At 32.3% G+C, this 15302-nt stretch overlaps 2 protein-coding genes across 2 annotated transcripts; both read left to right on the top strand.

Annotated features, from left to right (window-relative positions):
- The first annotated feature begins 4951 nt into the window (after positions 1 to 4951).
- LOC107429517 (AP2/ERF and B3 domain-containing transcription factor RAV1) lies at positions 4952 to 6604 on the top strand. The gene has a single exon (XM_016040218.4). The coding sequence runs from the start codon at positions 5144 to 5146 to the stop codon at positions 6314 to 6316; it is 1173 nt and encodes a 390-aa protein (XP_015895704.3). The 5' UTR covers positions 4952 to 5143; the 3' UTR covers positions 6317 to 6604.
- Positions 6605 to 10634: 4030 nt separating this feature from the next.
- LOC107429491 (methionine aminopeptidase 1B, chloroplastic) lies at positions 10635 to 14884 on the top strand. The gene is made up of 9 exons (XM_016040184.4): positions 10635 to 11020; positions 11331 to 11574; positions 11741 to 11902; positions 12000 to 12041; positions 12363 to 12434; positions 12645 to 12724; positions 13752 to 13849; positions 14329 to 14376; positions 14577 to 14884. The coding sequence occupies exons 1-9, from the start codon at positions 10761 to 10763 to the stop codon at positions 14720 to 14722; spliced, it is 1152 nt and encodes a 383-aa protein (XP_015895670.2). The 5' UTR covers positions 10635 to 10760; the 3' UTR covers positions 14723 to 14884.
- The last annotated feature ends 418 nt before the right edge of the window (positions 14885 to 15302 follow it).

The following is a 15302-nucleotide window of genomic DNA, read 5'->3' as shown; positions in this document are numbered from 1 at the left end:
ATTATATGCTTTAGCACAAAATAGAAATAAAAGTAGATTTTTATATAAAGAAAAACCAACATTGTATTGCATGAAATTCAAAGGTTATGTATATCATAAGATCAAAGCATAGCACTCCTTTTTCATTTCTTTTTCATGATTATTAATGAAAAAAATTGTTTACCTTTGTTATTAATTTCTACTTTTTATTGTTCTCATTGTTGTTGAAAAAAAAAAAAACAACTATTTTTGTACTAATTTCAAGTATAGCATATTAAAGTATTCATAATATTGGTTCAATAGTAAAATTATTAATAATACAATTTCAAATTCTAAAATTTAATAGATTTATCTAATTATCTAGATTGATTTATGAGTGGTGAAACATTTTAAGAATTTAAAAATGATTGTAATGGCAAATCAATGAACTAGCTATCTATAATAAACCTTGTACTATAAAATAATTTGAGAAAATTCGTGTAATAAATCAACTGATTTTACATAAATATGAAAAGAGTGCATATTACAATAAATAAATCATCATCCAATCTATCAAAACCTACAGGAAAAATTCATTCTTGATACGGCAGGATCTTTCTTTATAATAAGCACAATATGATGAAAAGGATATGATATCATTAAATTCTAGAAAAAATGACATAAAGTGAAAAAGAAAAAAACAAGCTTTGTGGGCATTATATAAGCTTATCTTTGTGACATTTCGGTTGTTTTGGAAGCTAAATTATACATGATATATAGATGGGTAGACCATATAGAAAAGCAATTCAATCCAAATTCTCTTGAAAAGCACAAGTTTATATGCATCCAAATCAAAGATTTCCATTAATTTAGTTTTTAATAAATATTACTTTATTTCATCAAAAACGTGTTACATCTTTCTTTCAAAAAGGAGAGTGACATGGAGATTGTTGCAAAATGCATCCTGGGGTGTATTACGTGGCATAGCGATCTTAAGTCATACCTGAAGTCATCAAAATTAAGTAATTAAAAAAAAAATTAAAACAAAAACCACTAAAGGAGATGGAAAGTGGCAGCATGTCATGCACCATAAAAATCAAATATATATATATATATATATATATAATAAAATCTCTTTAGATAATCACAAAGGATTGCCCTTTTATTGATTAGGAATCTTTACTAGAATAGATAGACACATGCTGTGCTTTTAAGGCATATAAATGTGATCATCAAATCCCACAAACTCAATAGGGAATTTTTATTTTTGGATTATTATTAGTTCTGTTTTATATAATATATATCAATCTTACAATGATATGAATTTCACCACTTGGAACTACTCCTGATGAAACGATTGGTCCTAATTTACTTTATGAAAAGTGTCATCTGGAAATATAGAAATAATTACCCATTATTTTAATTAATTTTGTTCATTGGGCGGCTGATTTTATGAGATATGACAAGAGCATTTGTAGTATTAATTTGTATGAAATTAACCCATCAAAGCACTTTTGAGTAGATTAACTTCAATTTGTTTATTAAGAAAAGTGCAACATTATATGCACTTCTAACAAGGGTCTTGGTAGGATTCAAAAGCAACTTGTATTCATGTCTAGAGGCAAAAGAAAAGGTAAAAGGGTACATTTATTAATGACACCAAAGTAAAAATTATAGGCGTATATATATATTTATATGGTGAGGCTACCTAAAAAGATAAACCATATATATATATATATATATAGGAGATTAGAAGATGATGATTAAAGAGAAGAAAGGATGAGTAGAGTTGCACCAAAACAGGTTTTAAGGTTTATCCAATACAAAAAGAAAGTGCTTTTAACTAAGCCCTATGGTAGTTAAATCAATTAGTATTTATTAAACATTTTTATTAGATTGGGTTGATTTTGAAGAGAGATTTAGACCATTGGGCATATTGTTTAGTGGAATCAAACCAGTGTGATCGTGATTCCAGAAGATAATATAGTTAAATTTTAATAATATAATAATAAATCTAACAAATTGGCTAAAAGGGGATGGAAAAAATGCTTATGAGATCTATTCAAGATGCTGATGTTTTATAATACTATTTTTTGAAGTTTGGGTATAAATTATATAAATATATGTATATATATATATATATCTCTATACATGATGCATGTTCAATGTTGACGTATATATTAACTCTCTAACGTGGGTAGCTGATGATCTTAAGAAGCTTATGAAACCAACATGCTTCACATTCTGAAAAATGGAGAGAGAGAGAGAGATAGAGAGAGTTCTATAAGAGGGTAAAAGAAAAGACAAACAGTTAGTCACTTCAATTAAATGTTAGTGAACAACCATACTAGATTCGTTTAGGCATGAAAATTATGGTACACATAATTTGAGATAAAAAAAAAATATATATATATATATATATATATTTATATATTCTTTTGCTGAAATTTGATATAAAAAATATACATATATGTATATATATTTATATATTATGTATTAATTACATACAATAAACATGGTTTTTGTCAAAATTTGTCTATTCCGACCACAATTTTGGTGTTTATCCATGTCTGTCATCACGCTCCTCCTAGAGCTTCAAGTTCCGATTTTGACAATTACCAAAAAAAAAAAATAGTTCCGATTTTGACAAAGTAAAGGGTGTTTTCCAACCAATAAATATCTGAAAATTCTTATTATATGTATACTTGGCCACTTAACAGCCATAAGTTTTTGAATGGATAAGATATATATTTATTATACAATAAAAACGATATATATGATATAAGTCTAAAAGAAATAATCTTTAACTTCAATTGATGATGAAAAATATATAAATAATAACAAAAACAATATTAAATAAATATAAGAAAAGTAAAGGGTTATTAATCCCATGTTGTAGACTTGTAGTGTGTTGGTTTGTGAAAGAACCTAATAAGCAAGTAAATTAATTAAATATTGAATAAATTAATAAATACATTGGACAAGTTGAAAGGTTTAAGAGAAAGATGATGTTTATTAAATAAGTGGTTTTTTTTCCGTGACAGCACAACATCATACACGCACGTTCCCACTTGTAAGGAGTGGCAATAACAGAAAAACATACGGAAAACAAGCTTTTTCCGTATCAAAATATACATGAATACCGTACGTCTACTGTTTTTTTAATTCTTTGACAAATATAATTTGCAATTTTTTTTTTAATCAGAAAAAATTTTATTTAATTTTATTTGAATGCATTTCCCTTGCCACAAATATAATTTCAGAATCAAATTATTAAAACAAAAAAAAAAAAAAAACAAAAAATGGATATTTGGAATCTACAACTAGGACGAGTCGGACCCACTTAACAAGAGGACCCCAATCCCCAAAACCATGGCTAAGGTAAAACCCACCGTCTCTAGCTAGCTCTCGGTTTTCATCAACTTGTTTGTGGGTCCATCTTAGGCCGAGGACAACTATCCGTACGGAATCACCCATAATAATATCCCATAATTTCTTTTCCTTTCCTTTTTTTTTTTTGCCCCCCATTTTATTAAATTCAAAGTTCAATTACAAAACTCACTAAAAAACAATTTTCTCTTGCCCACACACACACAAAAAAAAAAAAAAAAAAAAACAATAATTTTTCTGAACTCCTTTGAAAATTGGAGAGAAAAAAAAACCATTAAAATTTTTTGAATAATGCATTTTTGTTTTTGGAATTTTATAGTTTAAAAGAAACTAGATCTAGAAAAGAAAAAAAAAATATATTGGAGATTGAAAGAAATGAATATAGTGTTTTTTGTTTTTTTGGATAAATGAAGTGAATGAAAGGGTGAAGAAAGAGAGAAACAAAATAAGGGAAATCCCCACTTGGAGGGAGAAATGTCAATGTTGGCTGGAAATTATTACGGAAATGTATGATTTTTAATTTTAGGATATTTATTTATTTATTTATTTTGGGAGGGGTTTATTTCAGAGATACTAAGGTTGAACCTAGCCAATAAGACAAACCAAAAGTAGGGAAGGACGAATCAAATCAAGCCAGGTAAGGGGGACTTATGGTAGGGGAATTTCTTGTTGGATGAGCCTTGTCCTTCAATGCCTATCCAAATTTCCATCCCCTTCCCTTCCTCTTTCCCTTGTTCCTTATTAAACTTTTAGCCCCACAACCCATCATTCTAGTGAAAGTACTCCTCCCTTCCCCCACTTCCCACAAGCCAAACAATGCCCTGCAAACTGCCTCTTATTAATGTTTATCTTTATTCTAATTGGTATAATAAAAGCAACAACAAATAATTGACCATATTTCCATGATACCCTTGTTCATCATGTACACCATAATAGATAAGATCCTAGTTTCCAAATATTTTACAACAAATAACAAAAATATGTTGTGAAACAGTTCAATTGATAAATATCATATTCGAAAATATTAAAATTATATCTTCATAAAAACAAAGAAACAAAACACTAATATTATATCTTAATGATTCGGGTAAATGAAAAATTACGCAAAAAATTAATTACTATTATTGTTATTTATTATTTAAAGAAAACAAAAAAGAAAAAGAAAGAAAAAAGAAAGGCCAAGGTAGAGAGACCATGCTTGGGGATCAGCAGAGAGGATGCAGCAAAGTCTCAGGGGGGGATGAACTTAACCTAAACACGGTCCACAGTCATGTGAACCCCATCAACTTGGTTTCTGTGGGTCCCATCTCACATACACAGCCCACAACCCACACATACTACCAGCTTAACACACCCACTGTCTTTTTTTATTATTTATTTTTGAAAAACAATTATTTATTTATTTTTAACCTCTTCCTATATCTCTCTCTCTCTTACACGCCATGAATCTTCCTAGCTCCTCACCATCCTCTCTTGGGTTGACCCACCACACCCACATCCCCATATCTCCAACACCTTAATTATTAAAAACCCATAATATACATTTATATAAATATATATAATTTCTCTACATATATATATATATATATATATACACATACAATACAGTCTGGTAAGACCCTCAACTTAAGCCCTCCTATATATATTCATCCTTCAAAACATCATATCCCAATTCATATCTCCCATCTCTCTCTGTTGTATATCTTCACAGTCAAAACCCACAAAGCTCTCTCTCTCTCTCTCTCTCTCTATTTCTTTTTTCTTCTCTGAAAGACTTAAAAAACAAAAAACAAACATGGAAGGAAGCTGCACAGACGAAAGCACGACCAGCGACTCCATATCCATATCTCCTTCCACTACTCCACCTCCACTCCCTTTTCTCCCCCATCCTCCTCCTCCTCCTCCTCCTCCTATTAAGACCACCACCACCACAAAGTCTCCACCAGAGAGTCTTTGCCGCGTCGGAAGCGGAACAAGCGTCATCCTGGACTCCGAGAACGGCGTCGAAGCCGAATCCCGGAAACTCCCTTCTTCCAAATACAAAGGTGTGGTCCCCCAACCAAACGGTCGTTGGGGGGCTCAGATTTACGAGAAGCATCAGAGGGTTTGGCTCGGCACTTTCAACGAAGAAGACGAAGCCGCTAAAGCATACGACGTCGCCGCTCAAAGATTCCGCGGCCGCGACGCCGTCACCAATTTCAAACCGTTATCTTCGGAGACCGACGGAGACGACGAGATCGAAGCGGCCTTCCTCAATTCCCATTCTAAAGCTGAGATCGTCGACATGCTCAGGAAGCATACCTACAATGACGAGCTGGAGCAGAGCAAGCGCAACTACGGATTGGACAACAACAACAACAACAATTCGCCCCATAAAAAAAGTGGGAATTTCAGAGAAATCGGTTCGGCTTTCGGGTCGTCGGACCGGGTTCAGAAAGCGCGTGAGCAGCTCTTCGAGAAAGCCGTGACGCCGAGCGACGTTGGGAAACTGAACCGGCTGGTGATCCCGAAGCAACACGCGGAGAAGCACTTCCCGTTGCAGAGTGGAAGCACATCCAAAGGGGTGCTTCTCAACTTCGAGGACGTGGGTGGGAAAGTGTGGAGGTTTCGGTATTCGTATTGGAATAGCAGCCAGAGCTACGTGCTCACTAAAGGTTGGAGCCGCTTCGTCAAGGAGAAGAATCTCAAAGCCGGTGACATTGTCAGCTTTCAGCGATCCACCGGATCCGATAAACAGCTTTACATTGATTGGAAAACCAGGAGTACCAGCAGCGGCGGTGCTTCCAACCAGACCGCCGTCGGACCGGTTCAGCCGGTTCAGATGGTGAGGTTGTTTGGGGTCAACATTTTCAAAATACCTGGGAGTGATGGGATTGGTGGTGGGTGTAATGTTGGGAAGAGAATGAGGGAGATGGAATTGTTTGAATTAGAGTGTAGTAAGAAACCAAGGATAATAGGAGCCTTGTAACAGAAATTTTTCTTTTTTTCTTTTTTTGTAATTTTTTTTTTTTTTGGGGCATTTTGTGAAGAAAGGGAAGGGAAGAAGAAGAAAGGTGGGAGGTGTAGTTGCAAGTTGCAAAGGAAAAAGTTGAATTGTATATTACATGACCAAAAAAAAAAAAAAAAAAAGGAAAAAAAAGCTAAAGAAAGCTGAAATTTTAGGTGCAAAGGACTTAACTTTTAATTATATTTTGTTAGAATATAAAATAAAATAAAAAAGAGTTTCCCAAAGGGATAATAACTGTCAATTTGCTCATGTTTGATGTCGTTTAGAGGGGGTGCTTCTTGTTTCTTGTTTCATGGTTTTATTTTTTATTTTTTTATTTTTGGAGTTTGTGGGGGGTATTGTTGCTTTCCCAAAATATCTCTATGTTGACAAAGTGTATATGAAGCACATGAAGGATAAGAGAGAAAGAGAGAGAGAGAGAGAGAGAGTAAAAGGAATAGGGTTTTGGTTGGTTTTGATCTCAAAAAGGGTAGGCTTGAATTTGTCCAATGGGAAATTGGAAAAAAAAACTTATGAGGGTTTCATTTCATTTCATACAACGTGGTTTCGTTCACTTTTGGCCTACCTTAAACCACGTACCGAGTATCTATCTTTCATTATACAAAGGTACAGTGGGTTTTTTAAATTATGAAATTTTGGTGGTACTTGAATGAGAGAGAGAGACAGAGAGAGAGAGACAGAGAGAGGAGAGAGAGAGAGAGAGATGTATATGGTAAAACCCTACATGCTTATCCTACTATTATTGTTTTATGCAATGGATCCAGCCACCTAGCCAGTTCCACCCGTTCATTTATTTTTTTATTTTAATAAAAGAGAAAACAGGAATCATGAAAATGACTATTGTATTTTTGGTTGGTATTTTTCATTTTCTCTTTTTTGGTGAGTTAGTTTTAATTTGGTTTCACACTATTTGGTTTTCAAACTTTGTTTTGGACAATGTTAAATATAATGATTTTCTGTTTGGTGAATTAGTATTTTCTGTTTCATTTTTTTTTTCCTGATTAGTGATATAATCAATCACATTTTAAAAAAAATTATAATTCTTTTAAATGAGATGATATTATATTATTAATGAAAACAAGAAAATATGAAACGAAAGATATTTATTTATATGTCACGACTTGATAAAAAGAGAAGAAAACATAAAAATAAGACAAAAAATCTTGATTAATTGTATGTCGTGACAAAAGATGTTTATTTATATATTTATCAAATAGAGAAACCCAAATATTACATGCACTTTTTCTTTTTATTAGGTAAAAAACTAAATTTAGATTTGAAAGTATGCTCTCAATAATTTTAGCACCAAGTTAAGCTAGGACTGCCCAAATAATACATACTTGGTTAATTAATTAATCTCTAGAATCATCCCCAAAAGAGATTTTTTTGTAAGTTATTTATTAGCTGGTATATCATCCATCTGTCATAATTGTAAAAATATTATTATTTTTAATTAAAATGCAGTATAAATTTTTTAGAATTGTTAATTAAAAAAAGAAAGAAAATAATCCAGTCCTAGTAACAATATATATATATATATATATATGTGTATAAAAAAGAAGAAGGTGTGAAACAATCTTATTTTCCATGGATCTAGAAAAAAGCTTTTCGAGGTTATGAAAAGTATTCGTGAGACGACCTCGATAAAAACGAAAAAGAAGTATGAGTGGAATTCTTATATATAATTATGAGTGGAATTCTCATATATAATTCTTTTTTTCCTTTCCTCTTTATTTCCTTAGGATATCTTAAATTTTAAACGTAGCAAAAAAGTTCAAATTTTCTTATACGACCTTCTCACCAAAAATAATAACAAGAAATGAAAAGAATCCAAAATAATCATGCACAATTAATTATTTCCTTTCCATTAGAAATTAATTATTAGTTTCATAATATATAAAATATAGATGGTAGATTAACGTGAAAGTCCAAGTCTTCAATGATGGAGCTCGTTTCATTGTCAGATTCTCCTAAAAGCTCCAAAAAGTTGTGCAAGTTTTTCTCTTATTCCGTACGTTCTCTAAGTTCCAGCTATGACTTTTATTATTAATTAATTATTCTAGCAGAAAATCAGTAATATTTGAAAATTTTATTCCAATATGGAGTGCAACATGCCAAAATAGCCAGAAATTTGGTGTCGGTTTTACTCTCTGTGGGTTGACAAGTACTTTAAATGCCTCTGTGAGTATATATATTTATACATAGTCAAAAGTATGCCTCACCAAAGGACATGATAATACCATATATTACATGAAAATCTCTCTTTATAATCACTTACACGAGATTTTTGACTTTTTAGTTTCTTTTTTTTGGCGTTTTGAATAAAAATTGCTTAGTTGACAAGTTCAAACTAAATGGAATCTTATTTGATATTAAAGTCGAAGAAAATAATTAGTTTCGCACATATGATGTACCATTTTTTTACTAATGATATTTTTACGAAAATCATCGTGGAAGGAAATTTAAAAGGTACATGCACTGTAGTTAGTGCCAATAGAATTCATAAATCATTTAATAATTTAAATGTCCGAAGATTGCATTTTTTCAAATTAAATTTTTAGAATAAAAAAATCAAAACATAATTAAATTATGTTAATTAACAATTTTTATGTAGTAATAGATCCGAATCCTCTATTTGCCTTCATAGTGTACTTGTATATGTTTGTTTTTCTAACAAGTGATAAAAGCGATAATTAAATATAATTAATCTTGTAAAAGTGACAATCACCTGTAATCTTGTGAAAAAAAAAAATTTGATTATATGTTATCCATTTGATTGATAATAAATGGTTAGGATGGAAAATTAAATATACATAAGCATGAAAAATACAAGTTAAAAATCTTAAATCATCAATAATTATTAATAAATAGCAAAACTTCATTAGTTATGATTACAAGCAAATATTTGTCCATACATTTCAAATTTAGGTTTAAAACATTTTTGGCTAATAAACAAACAAATATAATCATGATTCATGGTGTGTACAATGTTGTCAGAAAACAAAAAAAAATAAATAAAAAAAAGCTCCTAAAGTGAAATTATCCAAATACCATTTGATAATAATTGGATGAAATTACTAAGAAGCCCCAAATTTCTTACCAGATGGAAATTGTTGTTCATTATGCGAGGAAGCTAGGGGGTTTAAAAATCAAAACACGAGGTGTATAATTGAGTATTTGAGAATTTCAAGGTTGAGACAATTGGAAAAAAAAAAATAAAAAAAAAAAAAATTTGTTATTTGGGCTGCGAACGACTAAAACGCACGTAGCATTTTGGGGCAGGTTCAGAGCAAATCATGATTACAAAAAAACGCGGTGTCGTATTTTGGTGCATGCGTAATTACTATACGAAGTGGGAATTAAACTGCGTTTGGGAAGCGTTAGAAGTGGCTAGCTGGTCCATGGCACTGCCACTTGCGAAATCGACGCGTTTTCACTTCAACGGCAGAGAGTTTTTAGCTAGCTTTGCCTTATTTGTTGACCTTATGCCCTGCCCTTTTCTAGTCAACCATGTTTACCACCCACTTACCACCCATTACCCAACTTTTTTTTTTTGTTTTTTTTTTTCTCTTTCTCTCTCTTTAATATTGTATGCCCTTAAATAGGTTTAATTATTTCAACATAGAAAGGAAATTTGCTTTTTATTTAATTTATCCAAGTATAAAGAAAGTTGTAAAGTGCACTGTGGTTTTAATATGGATGATCCTTTTGATGATGAAAGTCTCTTTCGTTTTAAATTCATGACCAGAATTTTGGGTTATGTATCTTTCAGCACTTATTGAAAGAGTTTAAAGATAAAATTGCAAAAAAGTTCCTTTTTTTTTTTTTTTTTTTTTTTTGTAATGGGGAAAAAAAATAAAATCCATTTTATCAATTTTCATAATGGTGTCTTCAAACAATTCACCTTTTATTTCAAATTGTGATATAATCGAAACATGTCCTTGGTAGAGGATGGCTTTTGTAATTATGTTTAGGAACAATGAGGGAATGTTTGCAAAGATTTGGAAATTTTGGTTCAACTTACATCCTCTTCGACTCACAACTCTTTCTCCCTAAAACAATCCCAAATGGTAATGTCTTTCAAGTCCTCGTGTTTGATCAGATTGGGTTGGTGCTTAAATCTCCACACTAATAGGACCAAAACTAAAAATACCTAAAATAAAAAAGCCCAAAACAATAGAAGAGGCCCATAATTAGGCCTATGAAACAACTTCTTCCAAAGAAGTGGATCTTTATTTTTATTTGGGCTCATCCCATTGTTTTATAGCCCCAGAATTCAAACCAAGTTCCAAAACACCAAAACGGAAACCAAAACCTCTTCGTTCCGTTATCCACTGCGTTTCTCTATCGCTCGCTCTCTGGGTTCGCTCTGTGTGGAGTAGAGTGGTAGACAACACAGAGAGAAATGGGATTCGTTGGTTTCTCGAGCCATGCCGTATCTCTGCAACTCTCAGCTGGTTTTCATGGCCAAACGTTTCCATCTCTATCAAAGTCTGCTCCATATGCGGGTATACCCCTCACTCTTTCAGCAGCCTCTTCCACTGGTACTACATTCTCTGGACTGTCGCTCCTCGGTCCTCTACCGTCTCTCTCGCGCCCCGGGAAGCGACTCGTTGTTTTTGCGAGGAAGTTGTGGGGCTTAGAGGAGGCCATGAGAATCAGGAGGTACAGCTGGCATCGTTTTGTTCATCATTTGAGCGTTCTGGTTAGCTTGTTATAGTTGTTTCGTTGAAGGCTTTGGTTAGGATTTAAATGGCTGCGTTAAAATACATGTTTAATTGATCTTTGAATGTTAATTTTACTGGTTTTAGATTTGATGGAAAGAAGTTAAGAGCCCCTTTGAATAAAAACATGTATGGATTAGGAATTTAGGAGTAAAAAGATACTGAGATTACTGATTGCATTTTGTTGGGTTTTCTGAGACTGAAAGTGAGCCTTTTACTGTTTAAAGTCTAATGGTATATTAGTTATGTAGAGAAAGAGAGGAGCTTGAGGCTACTACTACAAAGGTTAGAAAAAGGCAACCTTTGAGGCGTGGGAGGGTATCCCCACGTCTTCCTGTGCCCGATCACATACCAAAACCACCTTATGTAGGTACTTCTGCGGTGCCAGAAATTTCCAGTGAACATCAAATTCATGATTCTGAAGGAATTGCTCGCATGAGAGCCGCATGCCAGCTTGCTGCTCGCGTCTTGGACTATGCTGGCACATTGGTTCGGGTAAGCTTATGAGCTTTATGCTGTTGGGTATGAATCATATTTCTTTCTTTCTGTTGGTAATGTGATAATTCATATTTTTTTCCAAGCGAATACTTTTGTCACCATTTGGTTGTTTACCTTTTCAGCCTAATTGAATTGCTATTGACATCTTTCTATATTGTATCAGCCATCAGTAACAACAAATGAAATTGACAAAGCCGTGCACCAGATGATTATTGATGCTGGTGCTTATCCTTCACCTCTTGGCTATGGGGGATTTCCCAAGAGTGTCTGCACCTCTGTTAATGAGTGCATGTGCCATGGAATACCCGATTCTCGCCAGCTACAGGTTTTGGAGTAGTAATATTCTCGTTTCTGCTTTCACAATATGTACGTTATTCCTCACTAATAGTCTTTTTTTTTTTTTTTTTTTTTTTTGGGTGCAGGATGGAGACATAATAAACATTGATGTGACAGTTTACCTTAATGTAAGTTCTAATTTTATGTTTTTGATTTTAGCAACTTTCTTACCTGCTTTTCCTGACCGGATATCCTTGTAGCTCAGATCTTTTACTTTATTGCTTCAACTCCTTTTGTGTATGTAATTTATTGCTTGTTCTAACAGGATATACACTTATATAACTTGTCTTTTGGTCGTTGATTTTGCCATGCTTAAATGCTATACTCCCGATTATTTATCTGTCTTTGATGGTCGGTGGGATCTGATTCTCTTGTTATTTCTAGCATCTTTGTTAACTAGAAGTTTAAATCTTACCACATAATGCATGCTTTTGTTTTATGTGATTTAGGGATATCATGGAGACACATCGAAGACATTTTTCTGTGGGAATGTTAGTGAATCAGCTAAACGTCTGGTGAAGGTAGTTTTTGTCATATTGATGTACTTCTGAGCTTTATTCTTTAAAAACATGGAGAAACTGTCAACTACTGTTAATTCACTACTGTAAAAGCTTTTGCATCAGTTGTTAACTATGCTACTGGCCAATCCTTAGATTTGCTTCTATATCTGCTGTTAAATTTATTTCATAAGTTTAAATGTATTTCTACTTATAATTTTCATTTGGTAGCAGATAACCGAAGAATGCATGGAAAGAGGCATAGCAGTTTGCAAGGATGGTGCTGCCTTTAGGAAAATTGGGAAGAGAATTAGGTATCTGATCTTCATGTTCTGTTGGATTAGGAAAAAAAATTAGACTTCTTTTAGATCAATAAATGCTTAGCCTTCTTCATAGAAGGATGTGTCAATCTAGAAACACCAATTAATCGTGTGAAGCTAGTAGGACTACATTGATTTAGAACTTGGTGATAAGAACTGACCACTCAAATGGAGCATCTCTTATGTGTTGTTTATCGTTAAGCTTAGCACTAATCCACATTGCTTCAACATAAAACCATAAATTTCTTACCTATATGAATAGTAAATCATCAAATTCTGTATGGTGCACTGACTTTAATGGATAGGTACCTTATTTTATAACAAGACTTGTATCGTTGCTTATTTTGATAGTATAAGTAAAAATAAATCTTCTTTTATATGTGTAATATGTAGAAGTATGATAACAAAGATATTAAATAAAGAGTATCTGTATAACCTGAATCACCAAACGCTCCCATATCAATTTTGTAGCATGTATAAAAATAGTAAGCAGTATTCCCAAGGTTCACTGTCAAAAAAAGACAAGATAACAAAGATATTAACTAAAGAGTATCTGTATAACCTGAATCACCAAACGCTCCCATATCAATTTTGTAGCATGTATAAAAATAGTAAGCACTATTCCCAAGGTTCACTGTCAAAAAAAGACAAAGCTATAATTCACTGAAGTAGAATCTGCAGGTTCATTGAAAAGCAACAAATTTAATCCAGAATTTAGAAATTGTTTCTGATGGTAACTGTATCCCTCAACAAAATTCTGTGCTTGGTCTTGTGACTCTCTAGCATTTGAACCTATGCTAATGATAGGTAATCAATCATAAGATCCTGATTGTGGTGGTTCTTTCATATTATTTTGTGTAATGGATGGAGCACAAAACTGATTGGTTTTAGATAGCTGAGAAAATTTTCTAATTGTTTAACTGATGATAGAGTAAATATGTAGTTGGTGGCTTAATATATATTCGGTACATTATTTAATTCTTTGCTTGTTCTTAATATGTTATCTTTTGTATATTGGCAGTGAACATGCTGAAAAATATGGTTATGGTGTGGTAGAGCGTTTTGTTGGCCATGGTGTGGGAACTGTATTTCATTCTGAACCAATTATTTTACACCATCGTAAGTTCCACATTTTGATATTAGCATTCTTCAAAAGTTGTTACTTTTCTTAGTTTGAGAATAGTATATCAATTTGTAAATAATTATGAGGAAAAAAAAAAAATCTACAATAAAGTTCTGATATTGTGCCACAATATTATTACATTGGACCCTTACCGCTAGAAAAAAAGGTTCTATGTAAACATTTTGACGACTGATTAAAAGTATTGATCTGTTTTTCATTTCCTTCTCATTATGTTGAAGAATATAAAATTTCAGTTCTCTTGTTTACTAGTGCATAATTCAGAATCCTTAATGGTTTTAAAATCCATTTGACACAGTATGTATAGTTTGAAATTCTAAACATTCAAATCTCCAAAATGCAACAAGCTGCTGTCACAAAATCAAAAAGTTTTCCTTGCAAAGGTCTTCTGGTTGCATGGTTTACTGTATTTCTGTAGCTGTTAAATGCTTTTTTAACTCCAATGATTTGTTGACAGGCAATGACAGAGGTGGTTGCATGGTTGAAGGCCAAACATTTACAATTGGTGAGTTGTAATTAAAAATGGAGAAGATTTTTCTCCATCATGTTTTATCATAAATTGTTTTCCCGTGGAACTCATGTAAGAATCCTTATGAAGTTTATTTTATTTTTATTTTTTTAATTAAATTTTCCCCACACAAATGAAGCTGAAATTTTGATATGCGAATCCTCATTCCCCAAAATTTGTTTCCAATTTTGTTGCAGAACCAATTCTGACTATTGGAACCACCGAGTGTATATCATGGCCAGACAACTGGACTATGCTGACTGCTGATGGTAGCCTTGCCGCACAATTTGAGCATACAATTTTGATTACACGAAATGGTGCTGAAATTTTGACAAAATGTTGAAAGTTGGTAAAATTCTTTTTTGAACAATATTTTCTTTCTTGTTATTGTACATATGATGGGCCAAAAAAAAAAAGTCACACTTCATTTTGGTTGTTAGAAATTGTATGTTATCATTATTAGGAGGTATAATGAGTGCATAAATATAATTTTCTTTTGTTGTTACGTACGTTATTGTTTCCATTTTCTTTTCTTTTCTTTTTTTTATTTTTTATTTTTTATTTTTTTATTTTAATTGAAGACCCAGGTCAGCATATGTGCAAGGCGCATGATGTGTACCTACTTTGTTATATGTTATTATTCTCAAGTGGATCCTAACATTTTTTAAACACCTTTTTTAAGTGCCAAGCTGTGAGTTATATATATATATACTTATACATAAACAATCAATGAGGATTTTTATTATTTATTTATTTTTTTGACATATGCTATGTTCAGCCTATTTCCACCATTCCTACTTTGACTATTAAAGTTCCCATTTTCTTCCTAAAAAATTATTCATATTTATTCTTTTCAACATAGAAAATTAGAAAATAAAGAAATTAATTAAACTACGTGTGTTTTGTATGGACTATGGATATCC

Source organism: Ziziphus jujuba, chromosome 12 (assembly GCF_031755915.1).
Source record: "Ziziphus jujuba cultivar Dongzao chromosome 12, ASM3175591v1".
In the NCBI taxonomy this organism is placed as follows: domain Eukaryota; kingdom Viridiplantae; phylum Streptophyta; class Magnoliopsida; order Rosales; family Rhamnaceae; genus Ziziphus; species Ziziphus jujuba.
The sequence above is the reverse complement of the archived record's forward strand: the minus strand, read 5'-3'. Positions and strand labels throughout refer to the sequence as shown.